This window comes from Balaenoptera ricei, chromosome 11, assembly GCF_028023285.1.
Source record: "Balaenoptera ricei isolate mBalRic1 chromosome 11, mBalRic1.hap2, whole genome shotgun sequence".
Classification (NCBI taxonomy): Eukaryota; Metazoa; Chordata; class Mammalia; order Artiodactyla; family Balaenopteridae; genus Balaenoptera; species Balaenoptera ricei.
This window is the reverse complement of record NC_082649.1, coordinates 67,946,679-67,963,357: the sequence shown is the minus strand read 5'-3', so window position 1 is coordinate 67,963,357 and position 16,679 is coordinate 67,946,679. Positions and strand designations below refer to the sequence as shown.

The following is a 16,679-nucleotide window of genomic DNA, read 5'->3' as shown; positions in this document are numbered from 1 at the left end:
GCTTCAGTAGTTGTGGCACGTGAGCTCTAGAGTGCAGGCTCAGTAGTTGTGGTGCACAGGCTTAGTTGCTCCATGGCATGTGAGATCTTCCTGGACCAGGGGTCAAACCCGTGTCCCCTGCATTGGCAGGCAGATTCTCAACCACTGAGCCACCAGGGAAGCCCCTCTCTAACTCTTTAATTCTCTCTAACTTTACTTGCCTTATGTCTATAAGGCCTGGTTAGCTCTGCACCACGGTCCCCTTTAAAGGCTGCTTGCCCAGAGCTGGAAGAAGCCAGTGTTCCTGAAATAGAGATTTGAGTTACATGCATATGAGGGTTAACATTGTTGGTGGACGGGGAGATCACAGCTTAGGATGTTGTGAAGGCAGTGAGAATTCTGGCTAAGAGTTGATTGTTGTCCTAATGATAATGCCAGATGCTGGCCTCTGAATACCTGAGGTCAGAGGGTGGGCTTAAAGAGTGGACTCATCCTCAGAGTGGCATTTGGCCTGGAGAACATCTGAGAGGCAAGCAGAGAGCAATGGAGCAAGGAGGGCAGGCATGAATATGTTACAGAGATTCAGCCATAGGTCAGGGCATGTTTTCGTTGTGATGATAATGACTGGACATGCCTAGGATCAGGAAATATCTCAGTAGAAAGGTGCCAGGAGACCAGAGGCTTAACCAGAGTATCTTTTAGGAGCAGAGGGATCCTTATTTGGAGATGTAACCTCTGTTTTCAGAAAGTTTGTTGCATGAGACTCGGTCACATTTGAGAGTGAGGTCTTGCTTCACGTCAGGCGTTTCCTACCGTTGCCTACTTCCCGGCTTGCAGTGCCCTAGGGTGTGCTGTGAAGTTGCCTGGTGACAAGTGACAAGTGCCCAAGCGTTTCTCAGTTACAAGTCACTTCTGTACAGAGGTCTTGCTTTTTGATTTGTCTGTCAAAGGTAGAGTAAAAAAACAAACAAAAACTTTGTATTATATAAGTTTTCAAGCATATAAAAAATATCCTTATGTAATCACTGTTGGATTTCTTTTTGACCGAATTTACTCTGAAAACTACTGGCAGTATTTTCTAGAACATTTTAAACGAATGTCAAATAAAATTTTTCTTTTTTCTTTTTTTTGTTTTTTTAAATTTATTTTTTTGGCCACTCCGTGTGGCCTGCAGGATCCCAATTTGCTGACCAGGGATCAAACCCACGCCCTTGGCAGTGAAGGTGCAGAGTCCTAACCACTGGACCACAGGGAATTCCCTGTTTTCTTTCATTTCAACCAGAATGTTGTCTGTTTAAGTTGATAGGTCTTGGATATGTGTAGTGGCTTTATATGGATTTTTGCCCTTTTAAGTTCAGGGAATAAAATAAGTTACCAGTGAACAGTTACTAAAAAAGGGAGTGTTAAGCCATGTGCCTTGAGGTACTGTATGTCAGAAATTGAATTTCGCTATCTTGTAGTATCTCCAGACCTGAGATAACTGAGTCTGCCATATCAGACCAGTCTTGGGTAGTGACTTTCCTGCCTGCATAGGAGGCTGGGCATACCGGCATCACAGTAGACAGGCCTCAAGTGTATGCTTAAGTCACCTGTGTGGCAGAAGAGAGTGCCCTTGGCTCTGACAAGCCTTACTTAAGGAGCTGCCTGAGTTCTTGGACTCCTTTGCAGCTGAGATGAGGCTCAGTGAAGCAGATGCTCTTCAAGATTAGAGAAGGTGCGTTTCCTTATGGGTGGGTGAGAGGCTGGGGAGCCCTCTTTCCCCCTCCCTTGCTGTGACCGCAGAATGTGAAGGAGAACTCAGTTCCTGACGCCCATTTAGGCCCCTGGATAGTTCCCTGACATCTGCCTACAGTGTGGATACAGGATCACTCATGTTTGTTGCCACGTCCCACTGTCTTCTCAAGGAGAACCCTGGTTGACATCAGATCACATGAGGTTGGGCACTCTGCAGGGACAATGCATCTTAATTATTTTCTCTTTTCTAAAAATAACCCCAAATCTAGAAGGAAAATCACAGTTGTACATACTTGAAACAATGCAGACAGCTCCTATATGAATTTTAGTAGAAAATATGATAAAATTGATATCAGTTTTTTTTTGGAGGGGAGCCGCACCGTGCGGCATGTGGGATCTTAGTTCCCCAACCAGGGATCAAACCCGTGCCCCCTGCAGTGGAAGCACGGGGTCTTAACCACTGGACCGACAGGGAAGTCCCGTTTGATATCAATTTACGATTTGGGTCAGTTAGCCCTTGAATTAATTAATCTGAAAGTAGGAATAAATCTAAAATAAGATGCTATGAAAAATATTGAAACATGAGTTTGAAACAGAGGTTATTCACATTTGGTAAATTTAAGGAAACAAAAGGAATTTCCTCAAATAGCACAGTGAAACTAAATTGCCATTTTCCTATTGTTATACTTAATGGCCACCTGTTTAATCTGGGTCAAGTACTTTGGGGGAAATTCATCTCTTATTACCATTTTTCTTTGTCTTTCACTGGTAACTCTTAAAATTTAGGGAACCTTATCATTTGTAAATCAAACTAGGATGCCCTGAAGATCAACCTTGTGTTTTATCCTGAAAGATAAAACATATACTAAAACATATATAAAACATTTCATATACTGAAAGATTCAGTATATGACCATGTGGATGAATGAGACAGGAAGATCAATTAATTTCTTTACTCTCACTTAAATAAAATTTGTCTTGAATTAGCATGAAAATGGGCTTTTTGCAATTAATTTTAAATAACTGAGTATGGAGAACATTTATTTCTTGAGAAGAGACCTAAGGCATTAAATAGGGCTTGCTTTTTGCAAAATGTCAGTAGCATTGTTTCTGCTTCTCTCTCCCAGATCAAGCACTGCGCCTAGCAGAAATTTTACTACCTCTCCAACATCATCAGCAAGTCCCTATTCCTCAGTATCTGCCTCTCCCATTTCAAATGGTGATAGCACTAACACCTCTGGGATGCACAGTTCCGGTATCAGCAGGGGGTAAGAGCAGGTCCTTTCACTTTGCTTCCCTTCCCTCTGAGTCCTTTCCCAGGCCGTACCTGGACAGCTCCTCTGCTGCTACACTAAGCATAGTGGGATTAGGGCTCCCCATGGGAACATGCTGCATGTGGTTTCTTGCTCCATTTCATACCCACAGTAAATTGTGCCTCCTAGTTCTGATGTACATTGCTTTTCTTCCTGTGAGCTGGTGTTTTCCCTACAGCCTAAGTCAGTTGGTGGTCATGGGGGTCACTGCATTTGTCTGTGAAGGAATGGGCTGGCTGTCTGGCAGAATAGCTATGCGGGGATGATTGTTGGCTGTGGGAGGACCCTGCCTGTTTCCCCTCTGCATGGCTGTGATCCTTTCTCCGAGTGTTTCAGGAGCACCTGCCATATAGCACGGACAGGGTGGAAGAGGAAGGTCAGGCGAGAGAGAGAGTGCATGCACACTCAGGCACAGTCAAGACTGAGTGTGGCCTGGTGGGTGGTGGCAGGTGCAAGCTTTGATCTTGGTAACCAGTGTTCTTCCCCGACGTCACCTGGCAGTTAGCCTTCTGGAGGGATACAAAATTAGCATTTGCCAAAGCCTGAGAGCAAAGGATTCAAACAGCATTTCTCCCCTTAAGGATGTGCTCACCACCCGTTATCATGTCAAATCAAGGCAGGGGGTTGGGGGAGCTGGAGGGCTGGGGAGGGGAGTAAAGAGACCTTGTATCACGGGGTTATTATCAAGTGAGAATTCTAGAGGCCCCGGCGGAGCCCTAAAAGGCATCCTGAGGGCATGTGAGCAGCACTCACTTTTATTGCTGATGTGGGTTATGTTTTCCAGTGGATCTGGCTTCTCTGCTTCGTATAATTGTCAGGAGTCCCCATCAACTCATGTACAACCTGGGCTCTGTGGACTTGGAAACCTGGGGAACACCTGCTTCATGAATTCCGCCTTGCAGGTAGGGGGCAGAGCTGCCATCTCAATAACACTGTGTCTTCACAGTACTTGAGGCTCAGGTGGGAGCGGCCTCTAAGGTGTTGGGAGGATCCTCTCCCAGGGGTCCCTAACGACCCTTTGTTAGTACTTCAGGGATCCCTGCCAAGGCACGTCCCACTGGGTAGTACAGAATGGCCTCCTCAGTGTTCCTGGCCTCAAAATGTCTTCTTAATCAGTTCTAGGTTTGGTTTTACAGTAAAAGTATGTTGAATTTTGTTGACCATTAGGGAATGATCTCAGAAAGTACTGGAATACTTGCCTGGTTGGTCTCTAATGGGATGAGAACTCACAGTAGCTGGTACTAAGCCAAATTATTCCTGCTTGAAGTTGACCATCTTTTCACCAGCGAGCTGTCTCACCTCATGCCCCTGCTTGGAGAAAATCCTAAAATCCTCCCTTTGAAACCTCATTTATTCATCCATCAAATATTTTTTGGGCACATACTATGTGATGGTACTGTTTTGGGCATGGGCTGGAGTTAGGGTCCAACTACAAAGTTAGGAGGGCACAGTCCTTAATACTGCCTTCACTTCTGACGCCAGCTGCAAGTTTGGGGCTCCGTAAGACCACCCTCAGTTTTGTTAATTTGCTAGAAAGACTTGTAGACTCACTTAAAAGTAATTATACTCACAGTTATGGTATGTTATAGGGAAAGGATACAGATTTAAAATTAGGCAAGGTTAAGAAGGGAGTAGGGCAGAGTCTAGGAGGGTTCTCAGTGCAGAGCTTCTGTTGCCCTCTTCCTGTGGAGTCAGGATGCTTTACTTTCCTGGCATTGATGTGTAACAGTAGGCATGGAACATTGCCAGGTATGAAAACTCACTTGAGTTTTGGTGTCCAGAATTTTTATTGGGGCTTTATTATATGGCATGACTGATTGGTTGCCCAGTGGTTAAAGAGAAAATTCTTGTGAATTGGTGAATGTATTCAAAGATTTAAGGCAGAAATACCAGTCATGCCTATCTTCTTTCAGCACCCCAAATCATTTTACAAGGCAGGATACTCTGATACCAAAATATGACAAGGAATTTCTAAAAAGAAAAATTTTAGACTATTGTATCTCATAACTGTAGACACAAATAATGTAGATAAAATTTTAGCAAATCAAAATCAATGATATCTAAATAAAAGTGGTAACACATAACAAGTAGATGTGGTTTGTGCTAGGAAAACCAGGTTGGTTTAACACTTGAAAAATTAATCAGTCTTTTAACATAGTAACAGAATGAAGGAGAAAACCATGTGATCATCTCTATAGATGTAGGAAAGCTCATTTGGTAAAATCCAATACCCACCTTCATTTTTTAATTTAAGGAGTTAAAATTAATATACACAGGTACGGTATTATTTATTGTTTTCTCTAATTATCCTGATTTTCCCACCCATAGTGTTTTGGCTCTAGTAAAACATTTTGCCTTCGGCTTACTTATATTTTGCCTTCTCATGAAATAGTGGAATGTCTCAGTCACTTCCAATAAAAAAAAAATATCATCTTAAAATTATTATCTTCCACTGAATAGAAAATTACTGTGTGTCAGGCATTTGGGATATACAGCTTTTGCCCTCAGAGAGCTTGTCTCAGAAACAGTTCTTAGGCAGTAAGTGTGAGCTCCTTCCAAAACAGTGTCCCTGGGAGGCTAGTCACAGTGTGGCCACCAGCCTCTGGGAGACTGTGCCTTACTGTTATGAGCCCTTCAGAGAATCTGCTGAGCACTTCATTTTGTTGGCGTGACCCTCACTGGTCGTTTAGAACTGGGTTTATCTTGTGTCTCTGTGTGCTCTCCAGAAGTGGTGTAAGCTGTGATCGTGTTCTCTTTCAGTGCTTAAGCAACACTGCACCACTGACCGACTACTTTCTCAAAGATGAGTATGAGGCTGAAATCAACAGGGACAACCCTCTGGGAATGAAAGGGGAAATTGCAGAGGCCTATGCAGAGCTCATTAAGCAGATGTGGTCTGGAAGGGATGCTCATGTGGCACCTCGCATGTTCAAAGTAGGTTGACGTATATACTTCCTTTTTCCTATTTTAGGGAGAGTGGTTTCGTGTTGTAATGAAGCATTCCTTTACTGCATTTTGGGATTAAGATGGGCTCTGAGGCTAAAAGCACTACATGATCAGATCCTTCTTTTCTGTTCAGTCATTTAGCACACACTTAAGTGACTCAGCCCCCACCTCTGGGCCGAGGATACTTCAGATAATCATTTGTATTGTAAGCTGCTTGTTCAGAATGCTGTATTCTACAGCAGCATTCTTTTTTTTTCTTTCTTTTTTTAAGTTTTTTTGATGTGGACCATGTTTAAAGTCTACTGAATTTGTTACAATATTGCTTCTGTTTTATGTTTTGGTTTTTTGGCTGCGAGGCGTGTGGGATCTTAGCTCCCTGACCAGGATCGAACCCACACCCCCTACATTGGAAGGTGAAGTCTTAACCACTGGACCATCAGGGAAGTCCCTACAGTGGCATTCTTTAAATGGTTGACACCCTAAGCAGACCATAAAAATTCAATCTAATTTCCAGTATCATCTGAAGGGTGCTCCCAGGTTCTCTGAGACTGGAACGTATACCAACTGTGGTTTGAGTTGGGTCCCCTAAGTTAGGAATTGGGCTGACATTGTCGGATGTTGGTATGAGGGGCAGTTCTCACTTGGGTCCCTCAGCTAGGAAGATGGGAAGATGGGTGAACTGCATTGGGCACTTGGAGCATCTCAACCTTCCATTGCCCTGAATGTTTTTCGCTGCTGAGGGGGAAGTGCCTTGCCTCCATGTGTTGAAATCTGGAAATCCTGTTTGGTTCAAGGAACCTTCATGAAGCATCTGATTCACAGAGGAAAAAAAATATAGCACCTAAGCTCAATGAGAAAATTAAAATCTTAGATTGTTTACTGAAATTGAAAACAAATTCTTTTCATTCCCATGGTCACATTAATCCCTGGGAAATATATGCAAATTACTATTCCCAGAGTTTCTGTTTCTGAAGGTCTGGGGTGGGGCCTGAGAAGGTGCATTTCTGTCAAGCTCTCAGATGATGCTAATGCCACTAGTTGGGCACTGCACTCTGAGGATCAGTAGTGTAGAGCAATACAAGGCAGACACTTATTTAGGGCTAGGAGGGCTCTTATGTACAGTGCTCTTATTTAGGGCTAAGAGGATTCCTCTGGCTGATGCAGGTACCATTTGTAAACTTCTTAGGGAGACTCTGAACCAAAGAAGGTGGTTGGAGAGGGATTCGTGTCTGTACTTAGGAGATGTGGCTACTGAGGGAGTCACTCTTTACTCCTCTCTTAGGGTAGTGGCCCAAGTTCCAAGTCTGTAGTTGTCCTGGATTTCAGATCTTAGCCCTCTTCTCTCTGGTAGGAACTGCTGACCTTTAGGCCCTTGAGGAGTTAATCAGGCTACTGGAGCAAGGGTGTTCTCCCTTACGGTACCAGCAGACTGCAAAGTTATTTATTTATTTATTTTAAAAATAAATTTATTTATTTATTTTATTTATTTTTGGCTGTGTCAGGTCTTCGTTGCTGCATGCGGGCTTTCTCTAGTTGTGGCGAGCGGGAGCTACTCTTCGTTGTGGTGCGCGGGCTTATTGCTGTGGCTTCTCTTGTTGCAGAGCATGGGCTCTAGGCGCACGGGCTTCAGTAGTTGTGGCACATGGGCTCAGTAGTTGTGGCTCGCGGGCTCCAGAGCGCAGGCTCAGTAGTTGTGGCGCACAGGCTTAGTTGCTCCGCGGCATGTGGGATCTTCCCGGACCAGGGCTCAAACCCCTGTCTCCTGCATTGGCAGGCGGATTCTTAACCACTGTGCCACCAGGGAAGCCCAAAGTTATTTTTGATGACAATTTCCTATCTGACTTCACTGGTTCTTTATAACTTATGCCTTCTGATGTGGTTGCTTTTGTTGTAGACTCAGGTGGGACGTTTTGCCCCTCAGTTTTCTGGCTACCAACAACAAGACTCTCAGGAGCTGTTAGCCTTTCTTCTAGACGGATTGCACGAAGATCTGAACCGAGTGAAGAAAAAACCGTACCTGGAGCTGAAGGATGCCAATGGGCGGCCAGATGCGGTATGATATTGAAGACTTTTGAAGAAAAGTATTCCAAAGAAGCTGTCTCCTACTGGGAGGTGCAAGGGCATTCTTCTGGTCTTGGAGTATTGGTGCCAGGGCTCTGGTTGCCTCTCACTGTTGTTTGTGACGTGGACGTGAGGTCTAATATGGAAATGTATTGCACGTTACAAAGGGGCTAACTCTAGTTACCCCTGATGCTCCCTCTTGGGCTTCTTCAAGTTAGAGTCAGTTTGTTTAGTATAATTACATTGGTGAACCAGAGACTAGGGTACCCTGAAAACTGTAAAGTGCCTGTAGTGTGGGCCCTTGGGATTATTAAAATCCATTAAAATCCATCTATGATGATTAAAATAGTTTGTTATTAATATTATTAGGGCACTTAAATTTTTTTGCCTTGATTTTCAGATCTATGAAGAAGGAATTTAGTATTTAAGCCACCTATCACATTGGGATGATCAATATGAATACTTCAAAGTAGCATTCACATCTTAAAGGAAAAACCATGAGCTAGCTGAACTATAGCATAAATTAAAAGCTCACTGAAGGGACTTTGGATCATTGGAAGCCCTATAGGAGGCAGTCCTTCCCCGGTCAGGTCCATGTGTCCACAGTGCTCTCAGTTCGTCTCTGTCCCGTAGATCCTGCATCGGCACTTGGTTAAATGTAGGATTGGGCATGGAGCTGGCATGTGGAATGAGTTTGGTATGCTAAGAGCAGTCCTGGCCCTCACTGGCCTGGACCAAGTTCTTGGCTGCACAGACTGCCTCACAGTCTGTTTCAGATTTTGCTGTGAATCATTCTGGATGCAGAGGCTAAGAACTGGCGGGTGTTGAGAATGTCTTACTTATCCTCTTTGCTTTCTTCCAGGTGGTGGCAAAGGAAGCCTGGGAGAATCATAGGTTGAGGAATGACTCTGTGATTGTGGACACGTTCCATGGCCTCTTCAAATCTACCTTGGTTTGCCCAGAATGTGCTAAGGTTTCTGTGACCTTTGACCCATTTTGCTATTTAACTCTCCCACTGCCCTTGAAGAAAGATCGAGTTATGGAGATCTTCCTGGTTCCCGCTGACCCTCGCTGCAGACCGACCCAGGTAACAGAAATCGTCACCCTCATGGTACCCCTTGTTGTGAGTGGCCTCCAGACCCAGAGTGGGGCTGCTTCCATCTGTTGCAGCAGCAGCTCCATCAGCTGCCTCTGAAACCCCTTGGCACTTGGCTTGAGTGTGTGCCCTTGTCCTCCCTCAGACCTTTGTGTAATCCCATGTCATTCAGGCATATTGTGAAGGTTCTCTGGGCTTCTCTGTCACCTTTTCCCCTATGTTCCATTCATTTGACTAAAGGAACCTGGCTGATCTGCTAAGAGATCCTTGAATCTGAATGTTAGGGGACTAGAAACAGTACTTCCTTTGGTTATGTTCACCCCTAAATCAGCTAGGAGAGCCTGGCCAGAACAAAAGGCCAAATGAAAGGTGTAACAGGCCGGTCTTAGTGTCCAGCCCTGCTGATGGCTCACTGCATGCTTCTTCTGGCTTTATGACAAGCACTGGTTGGCAGTTTGTATAATTGTAACATTTCTTTAAAGGAAGTAGTGAATGGCTCTAAAAAGTTAAGAAAAAAATAAAGCAATGTGTAGGAGGGAAAGAGATGGTCCAGCTTCTGTGGTGCTACCTGAATAGAGAGGCGGGTGTTGATGCAGAAGACTTGCCTATTTGCTCTGCTGGCCACTCATCTGGGCCCTGACCTCACCACACACTGTTTCTGGAGGAGCACCTCTGCCCTCCATGATGCCTGCTCCTCCTGACTCATCCCACCCTTTCCAGAGCACCCTTGTCACCCCTCCCATCTCTACTTTGCAGTACCGTGTGATTGTGCCACTGATGGGGGCCGTGTCTGACCTGTGTGAGGCTCTCTCCAGGCTGTCTGGCATTGCTGCAGAAAACGTAAGGCGAGGTGTTCAGTGGCATTCAGCCTATTGGGGGCAGTTCATAGTCCTTTGGAGTTAAGTTTCAACCTTGTAGCCACTTTTGTGGGGTAGGTCTTATCGGCCAGCACACATGTGATTATATCTGGATGCCTCAGACCTCCTGGCCCTTGTTCATTGTGCACACTGTGCCTGAGTCTGTCCCTTCCAGCCCTGGGAACACTGTCTTTCCTCCATTGAGGACACACTAGCTATGGTCAGAGGGCCAGGACTGGGGATTTGCTCTCACCTTGCCTCCCCTTCCTACCTGACCTCATCTGTAATGTGAGAAGCTGGAAGTTCTTTCCTGTCCCAAACTCTGTAAGTCTGTGGAGTGACTTGATAGAAATCTTTATTTAAAAACAATTGCTGGGACTTCCCTGGTGGCACGGTGGTTAAGAATCCACCTGCCAATGCAGGGGACACGGATTCAATCCCTGGTCCAGGAAGATCCCACATGCCGCGGAGCAACTAAGCCCATGTGCCGCAACTACTGAGCCTGCGCTCAGAGCCAGCGAGCCACAACTGCAGAGCCTGTGTGCCACTCCTGAAGCCCGCACTAGAGCCGGTGCTCCGCAACAAGAGAAGCACGCGCACCGCAACGAAGAGTAGCCCCCGCTCGCCGCAACTAGAGAAAGCCCACACGCAGCAACGAAGACCCAACGCAGCCAATAAATAAATAAATAAATTTATTAAAAAGTAAAAATAAAATAGAAAAATAAAAACAATTGCTCACACTGGCCTTTCTGCTGAGCCTGGCCCTGTGTGAAGGTGGGGAAAGTGAAGACCTCTTGCTGCACGAGGATCCGTCCTCCTGGATGCCCCCAGCCCCTCCCTTGTCCCAGCCCTGGTCAGTGCCCTCCTGCTCCCCACTCCCCTTGCACCCCTGCTGGTTTCAGGTGGTAGGTCTTGGTGGTTGGGGTTTGGTCTTTTCTGCTATGTGCTGAGGATGGCTTGGGGAATTCCAGCCCCAGGAAACACCCCAGAGGATTCTGGATGACCGCTGGTCTCTGGTCAGCACTCACTCCCCACCATTCCTGCCACTGGAGGGCAAATCCCGTCGTAAACCTTGGGACAGATGTAGCATGTTTTCTGGTGGTGACAGCCATGCTGCTCCCCCTTGGCCCTTGGCCCCTGAGCTCTGGGGCTGGTTGCATCGTGATCTCTCTGGGGGCAGCACATATTTTTTCATTTGTGCCTGGGTTATTAAGTAGGTGTACTCTTTTTTAAAAAATATTTATTTATTTATTTGGCTGTGCCGGGTCTTAGTTGCAGCACGTGGGATCTTCATTGCAGCATGCAGCATCCTTTTAGTTGCGGCATGTGGGATCTTTAGTTGCGGCATGTGGTGGGTGTACTCTTATCCATCCTGTAATCTTTCTGTTACTGTTGGTTCTTAGATGGTGGTCACAGATGTGTATAATCACCGGTTCCACAAAATTTTCCAAATGGATGAAGGTTTAAACCACATCATGCCTCGGGATGACATTTTCGTGTGAGTACTCAGTGGTTTCTGCTGCAGGGTCAAAGGAAACATTCTAGAGGCTTTGCCAGTGTCTGTCAGTGTCTCCAGAGCAGAAAATCTGGCAGTTGGTGCTCATGTGGATTTGCCCCAACCCCTGGGTGCAAGAGATGGATGTTCAGGGAATTTGGGGCAGCCATCAATGCTAAGCGCCTACTGGCACTTCAGAGCTAGACATTCCAGATAATTCTCCTCAGCATGAACAAGGCTTTTGTCAACAGTTGCTACCTGTTAAGGCCTGTTCAGTGGTTCTGCAGATGGTCCTGCTGTCAGAAGTGCTTTTCTCAAGAAGAATCACAGCTTGTAAGGGGCCACGGGAAGACAGGAGAAGGGACGCAGTACAGGGAGGGTCTCATCCTTTCTCCCAGCCACAGGTAGTGGCTTCTCAGGCAGGTGCCATCCCAGATGACAGGGAAGGTTGATTTAAGCAGCCTTTTCCAGCGCTAACATCTGCAAGCCTTGAGACTCGGTTTTCTCATCCCTGTGGGGACAGTACACTCCAACTGCAGCTTGTCTCCTCGGCCCCTCCCAAGTCCTCTTGCTTCAAGGCTGCTTTGTGTGATTGTGTGTGTGTCCCTCTTCAGGTGGGGGTGGGGTGGGGGGGTGGAGTGTGAGCTTGTCTGAGCTCCCAGCAGCCGCTTGCTCAGGGAGGCTTGCATGTGGAGCACACCCATGTTGTCTCTCCCTCATTCCCTCTCAGCCAGAAACTTGCCTCTGCCGAGAAAGGTTTTTAGGATTTTGTTTCGGTTTTTGATTTTGGCTGAGGAATGCAGTACACAAAGGAGGCATTTCCTTCCCTGTACATTTTTGGGGCCAATGACTTCTAGGTCACTCTAAAAGGAAGAATTCTTAACCACACCCAAGATCCTAGTTCTGTTCACACTTGCATAGGCTGCCTCCCCGCTCGCAGCCGTGTTCCCTTACTTTACTAATGGAGGGTGCCAAGGCTCATGCTGGGCCACAGGACTGGGACTGTCCACTTCTTACCCCAAGACCTTAACACAGTCTCCCTCAGTTCTGGAAACTAGTGTTCGCACATACCTGTGCTGAGAAGACCTGGGACATGACCTTGTGGGGAGGTTGGCAAACCACCAATGGAGGGTTTTTCAGAGAGCTTGAGGGCCAGCCAATTGGAAAGCAAATTGCTTTATGATGAATTGATAATTGTCTTACGAAAACACAATTGTAGCATCTAATACTTTTTTGAGCATGTGATGTACTGTGCTACTGAGCTACTTAATCTTCACCACTACACTGGAAGGTGGGTGATCCCATTGTCCACTGGATAAACAGACTTAGAAATTAAGGCACTTGGCCTGGTTACAGCAGCCAGAAAGTGGCACTGATGGATCTGGAACCTGGGCCAGCCTCACTCCAAGGCGTGGTTCTTGACCATTATGCTGGACCCCAGGGTCCTTACCCTAGAGCATACCTTGGATGTTTTTGTGAGTTTTTCTTTGAACTCCTCCTGCATATACTATAGTCAGGACTGTTTGCCAGGCATGTGGGGAGAGTTTGTGTGTGTGTGTGTGTGTGTGTGTGTGTGTGTGTGTGTGTGTGTGTGTGTGTTTGTGTTTATAGTTTTCAAAAGTTGAATCGGTAAGTTTGTGTCTCCCCCTATAGGAAGAGGGAAAGACTACAGTCGGTTGCCAGCAATTTTGGTAACATCTGTTCCAGGATAAAACATCTATAAATCTCCTCAATCCCATGTATTCACTAAGTAAGACACATTTTTCAAAATCATTGATTTGTATTTAGCAGTTTCTTTGGTTATCTCTGATTTTTTAAAAAAATTAAATATGATTCTTTTACTTCAATGTTTTTGAAGAAAGATGGCAGTTTTATAAATTTGCTTCCTCATTTGAAATAAAGAGTCTTCGGCTTATATTCTAGGTATACGTCGCTGTACAGTATTTGGTTTTATTAAAGCGCAGGGCATTGAGAATGCCTTTTTCTAAAAGTTAAGCTCCTTGATGGGTGACAAAAGGTGAACTTGGGGACTGGGCCCCCCCGTGTGCCTTTGTGTCTGAAGTGATGGTCTGGATGACAGGTGTCATCTGTGTTGAGTCCCAGTTGAAGGACCACAGAGTTTGAGGCCATGGTTGGGGGAAGGAGGATCACATTAGTCCCAGGTCCTGGGTTGTGTAGGTTCACCTTGTGTTAACAGTTGACCCTCTTTGGGATTCCTGACCCATCCTCTAGCATCGTCTTGGAAATGGTTTATCCACCTTTTGTACTGAAGTGCACTCTGTCCTAGTAACCGTAGTCCTGGCCACCATGTAGCTGCAGCTCAGATCTCCGTCTCTCACAGGGACCTGCCGCTGAAGGTGCTCTCTTGTGTGATTGACACAGGTACGAGGTCTGCAGCACCTCCACAGACGGCTCTGAATGTGTCACGCTTCCAGTGTACTTCAGGGAAAGGAAATCCAGGCCGTCGAGCACTTCCGCTGGGGCAGTGCTATATGGGCAGCCACTGCTGGTTTCTGTCCCCAAGCACAAGCTCACCCTCGAGTCTTTGTACCAGGCTGTTTGTGAGCGCATCAGGTTGGTGGTAGGAATGTGATTTGCTTGTTATCTAAAATAAGATAGGCCCAGTAAGAGTGACTGCCCCCTGCAGAGTGCCAGTGTTGACCCCATGTGCTCACTTCTGTTAGAAATGTAGTTGTCTTGGCCCCTGGGAGGGCCAGGACAGGTGCTGTTGGGACAGAACATCTGGCACATCTGAAGCACCATGACAGTGAACACCTAAGCCTCTTCTAGTCCCTGGAATCATGTCTTCACACCTGTCAGTCACCTGCTTGAGGGAGTATAGTGCTTTGATGGCATTTTGTATTTGAATGTAATTTCTGAACTACTCCACTATCATTCTGAACCTGATAATTAACATTACTGGGAAATATTTTTTTAAATGATGGTGCCATGCAACGTTTATCAAAGATTTGAAACAGGCTTTCTCAGAGTCTTCAGTGCCCTGGTAGTTAAACTTATCTCTTAGGTTCCTCTCAATTTCTTGAAGTGTTAAGCCATCACACGAATTTTAAGGCCCTTTTATTTACATAAATTGCTTTGTGAATAGCTGAATATATAAATTAGGAACTACTTCAGGCTGAGTAGTGGAGAAAAATAGGTAAAGGTTACAACTAATAAACAATTTCTTTCTTTCTTCTTTTCAAGCCGCTATATAAAACAACCTTTGCCTGATGAGTCTGGCAGCTCGCCCTTGGAGCTGGGGGCCTGCAATGGCTCCAGGGGCAGCTGTGAAGGTGAGCGCACGCCACGCTGTGGGGCTGTGACTGACCAAATCCCTCCCGACCTCCCTCTTCTTCCAAAGGTGTTGTATACATGGGTGAGGGAGGCTCTGAGGCGGGGTTGGGGGCTCTGCCTAGAGAGCAGACCTGGAAGCCCTGTCTGCACCACTTCACTCTGCCAGAGCCCATTGTCCAACTTTGACACCTCGTGTAATCTTAGGCGTGGAGGCTGGGTTTCACCTCAGGGAGACTAAGCATAATAGGACTGAGTGACTTGCCCAAGGGTCATGTAGCAGAGTCAGGATTTGATTCTGACCTGTTGGGATTGCTGAGTACACTTGGCTGCCTTCACAACCTGGCTTGTGTCTGTAGAGCTTTTGTCTTGGCCCTTACCCATCACCATGGTCCAGCAGCCGCCCCTGGGGAGGACAGATGTCCTGCCCAGCCAGTCAGAAGGCAGAGACAGGTTCTCTTGGGCCTTTCTTTCTTTCTACCCAGGAAGCCACAGGTGGTAGCTGGCTCTGGACAGCTCCTGATGTGGGAGTGACGAGCCACAGTTGGAAAAGCAGTAGGATAGACTTGTTGCAAGAAACCCAGAGCCCTCAACATCCTTCTGTGGCCTAGTGCTCACAAGCTCATCTGTGACCAGGGAGCTGTGTCAGACCTGCACTGTGGCTGTCATCCTTCTTTTGGGGGCCTGCGTGACTGACTAGGTGGCTTTATTCCTATAAAACCAGAAATGTCCTCCAGTTCCTGTGCTTTGTGAATAGCTGAATATATATTCTCAGTTGAAAATTCAAATGCCCGGATTTCTGCAAGACACGCCTGGTCCTGGAAAGTGAGAATTGACATTAAAAATAATGACCAGAAGGCTCTGTCCTGAAGGGATATTCCAAATTGTTGGTATTATAGGTTGAGTATTTATTATAGTCGTACTCCTGTTCTTGCCCAGAATATCATGTTCTCCTCCCACGAGGGATGAACAGGAGTGTATTTTGTGCACAGGTCCCACAAGCAGACATGTTGGAGCTGTAGTGGTAGTCTCTGAGCAGACCTTGGGTGACCTGTGGGTTCTTAGTGCTCTGGAAGTTGAGGCACTGTGATTCCCAGCTTGAGGTGTGGGGCAGACCTCAAAAAGTCACTTCAGCTCTCTTAACCTTGGTTTTCCCATCTGCAAAATGGGATGATGATAACGGCTTCACAGAGTTGAGGTTACTGTTTAATGAGATAGTGTGGTTAGAGTATCTGGCACATAATAGATGCTCAGTTAATAACAGCATCATGTCAGTATTTGCTATTGTTACAATTAGCCTAGTTTCTTAGACATTCCATCTGTCAGTCTCTTGTTCAGTCTCTTGTTCTCACTGCCTTCTTTTGAATTCCATAAGTGAGCCTTGGTGCGTAGACTTCAGATCCTCTTTAATGTTGAAATAATTCTAACCTCTTTACTGCCATTGCTCCTTGTTAGGCCTGTGGTGGCTGTCTCCTGCTGAATCTCTGAGTGTCTTGGGCAGGGCAGTGTTTCACTTGCCAGTCTGAGAGCAGAGCAGGCTTATCTGGGCGTAAAAGGGGCAGTGTCACTGCTTCAGGAGTGAAGTGAGCTAATTGAGAAAGGAACCTCTGTGAGAGCTGAGGCTGGCAGTCTCATGCACACTGGCTGTTTCAGAGTCCTGCTTATGGGGACTCATGTCACACTGTCATCCATGGCTGTGATGTTCCTGTGGCCTGACAGGAAAGTGCTGCATTGTCCTGGGCCCAACTTGTCCTTCCTCGTGAGAACTCCCGAGACACAGTCTTTGAAAGAGGATTCTTTTTTTTTTTTTTTTTAATTTATTTTTTGGCTACATTGGGTCTTCGTTGCTGCGCACAGGCTTTCTCTAGTTGCAGTGAGTGGGTGCTACTCTTCGTTGCAGTGTGCAT

The 16,679-nt window shown here is 46.1% G+C and overlaps 1 protein-coding gene across 5 annotated transcripts in view; it reads left to right on the top strand.

Annotated features, from left to right (window-relative positions):
- USP4 (ubiquitin specific peptidase 4) overlaps positions 1 to 16,679 on the top strand; it is a 48,864-nt gene that overhangs the window by 22,195 nt on the left and 9,990 nt on the right. The window contains exons 7-15 of one of the 5 annotated variants that reach the window (XM_059939617.1): positions 2,841 to 2,981; positions 3,811 to 3,928; positions 5,787 to 5,960; positions 7,867 to 8,025; positions 8,896 to 9,120; positions 9,886 to 9,969; positions 11,390 to 11,484; positions 13,864 to 14,055; positions 14,686 to 14,774. In XM_059939617.1, coding sequence (XP_059795600.1) covers positions 2,841 to 2,981; positions 3,811 to 3,928; positions 5,787 to 5,960; positions 7,867 to 8,025; positions 8,896 to 9,120; positions 9,886 to 9,969; positions 11,390 to 11,484; positions 13,864 to 14,055; positions 14,686 to 14,774 — 1,277 coding nt within the window. Of the gene's footprint in view, positions 1 to 2,840; positions 2,982 to 3,810; positions 3,929 to 5,786; positions 5,961 to 7,866; positions 8,026 to 8,895; positions 9,121 to 9,885; positions 9,970 to 11,389; positions 11,485 to 13,863; positions 14,056 to 14,685; positions 14,775 to 16,679 lie in introns of those variants that run through there. The other 4 variants (XM_059939620.1, XM_059939618.1, XM_059939621.1 and 1 more) reach the window with 4 other exon arrangements.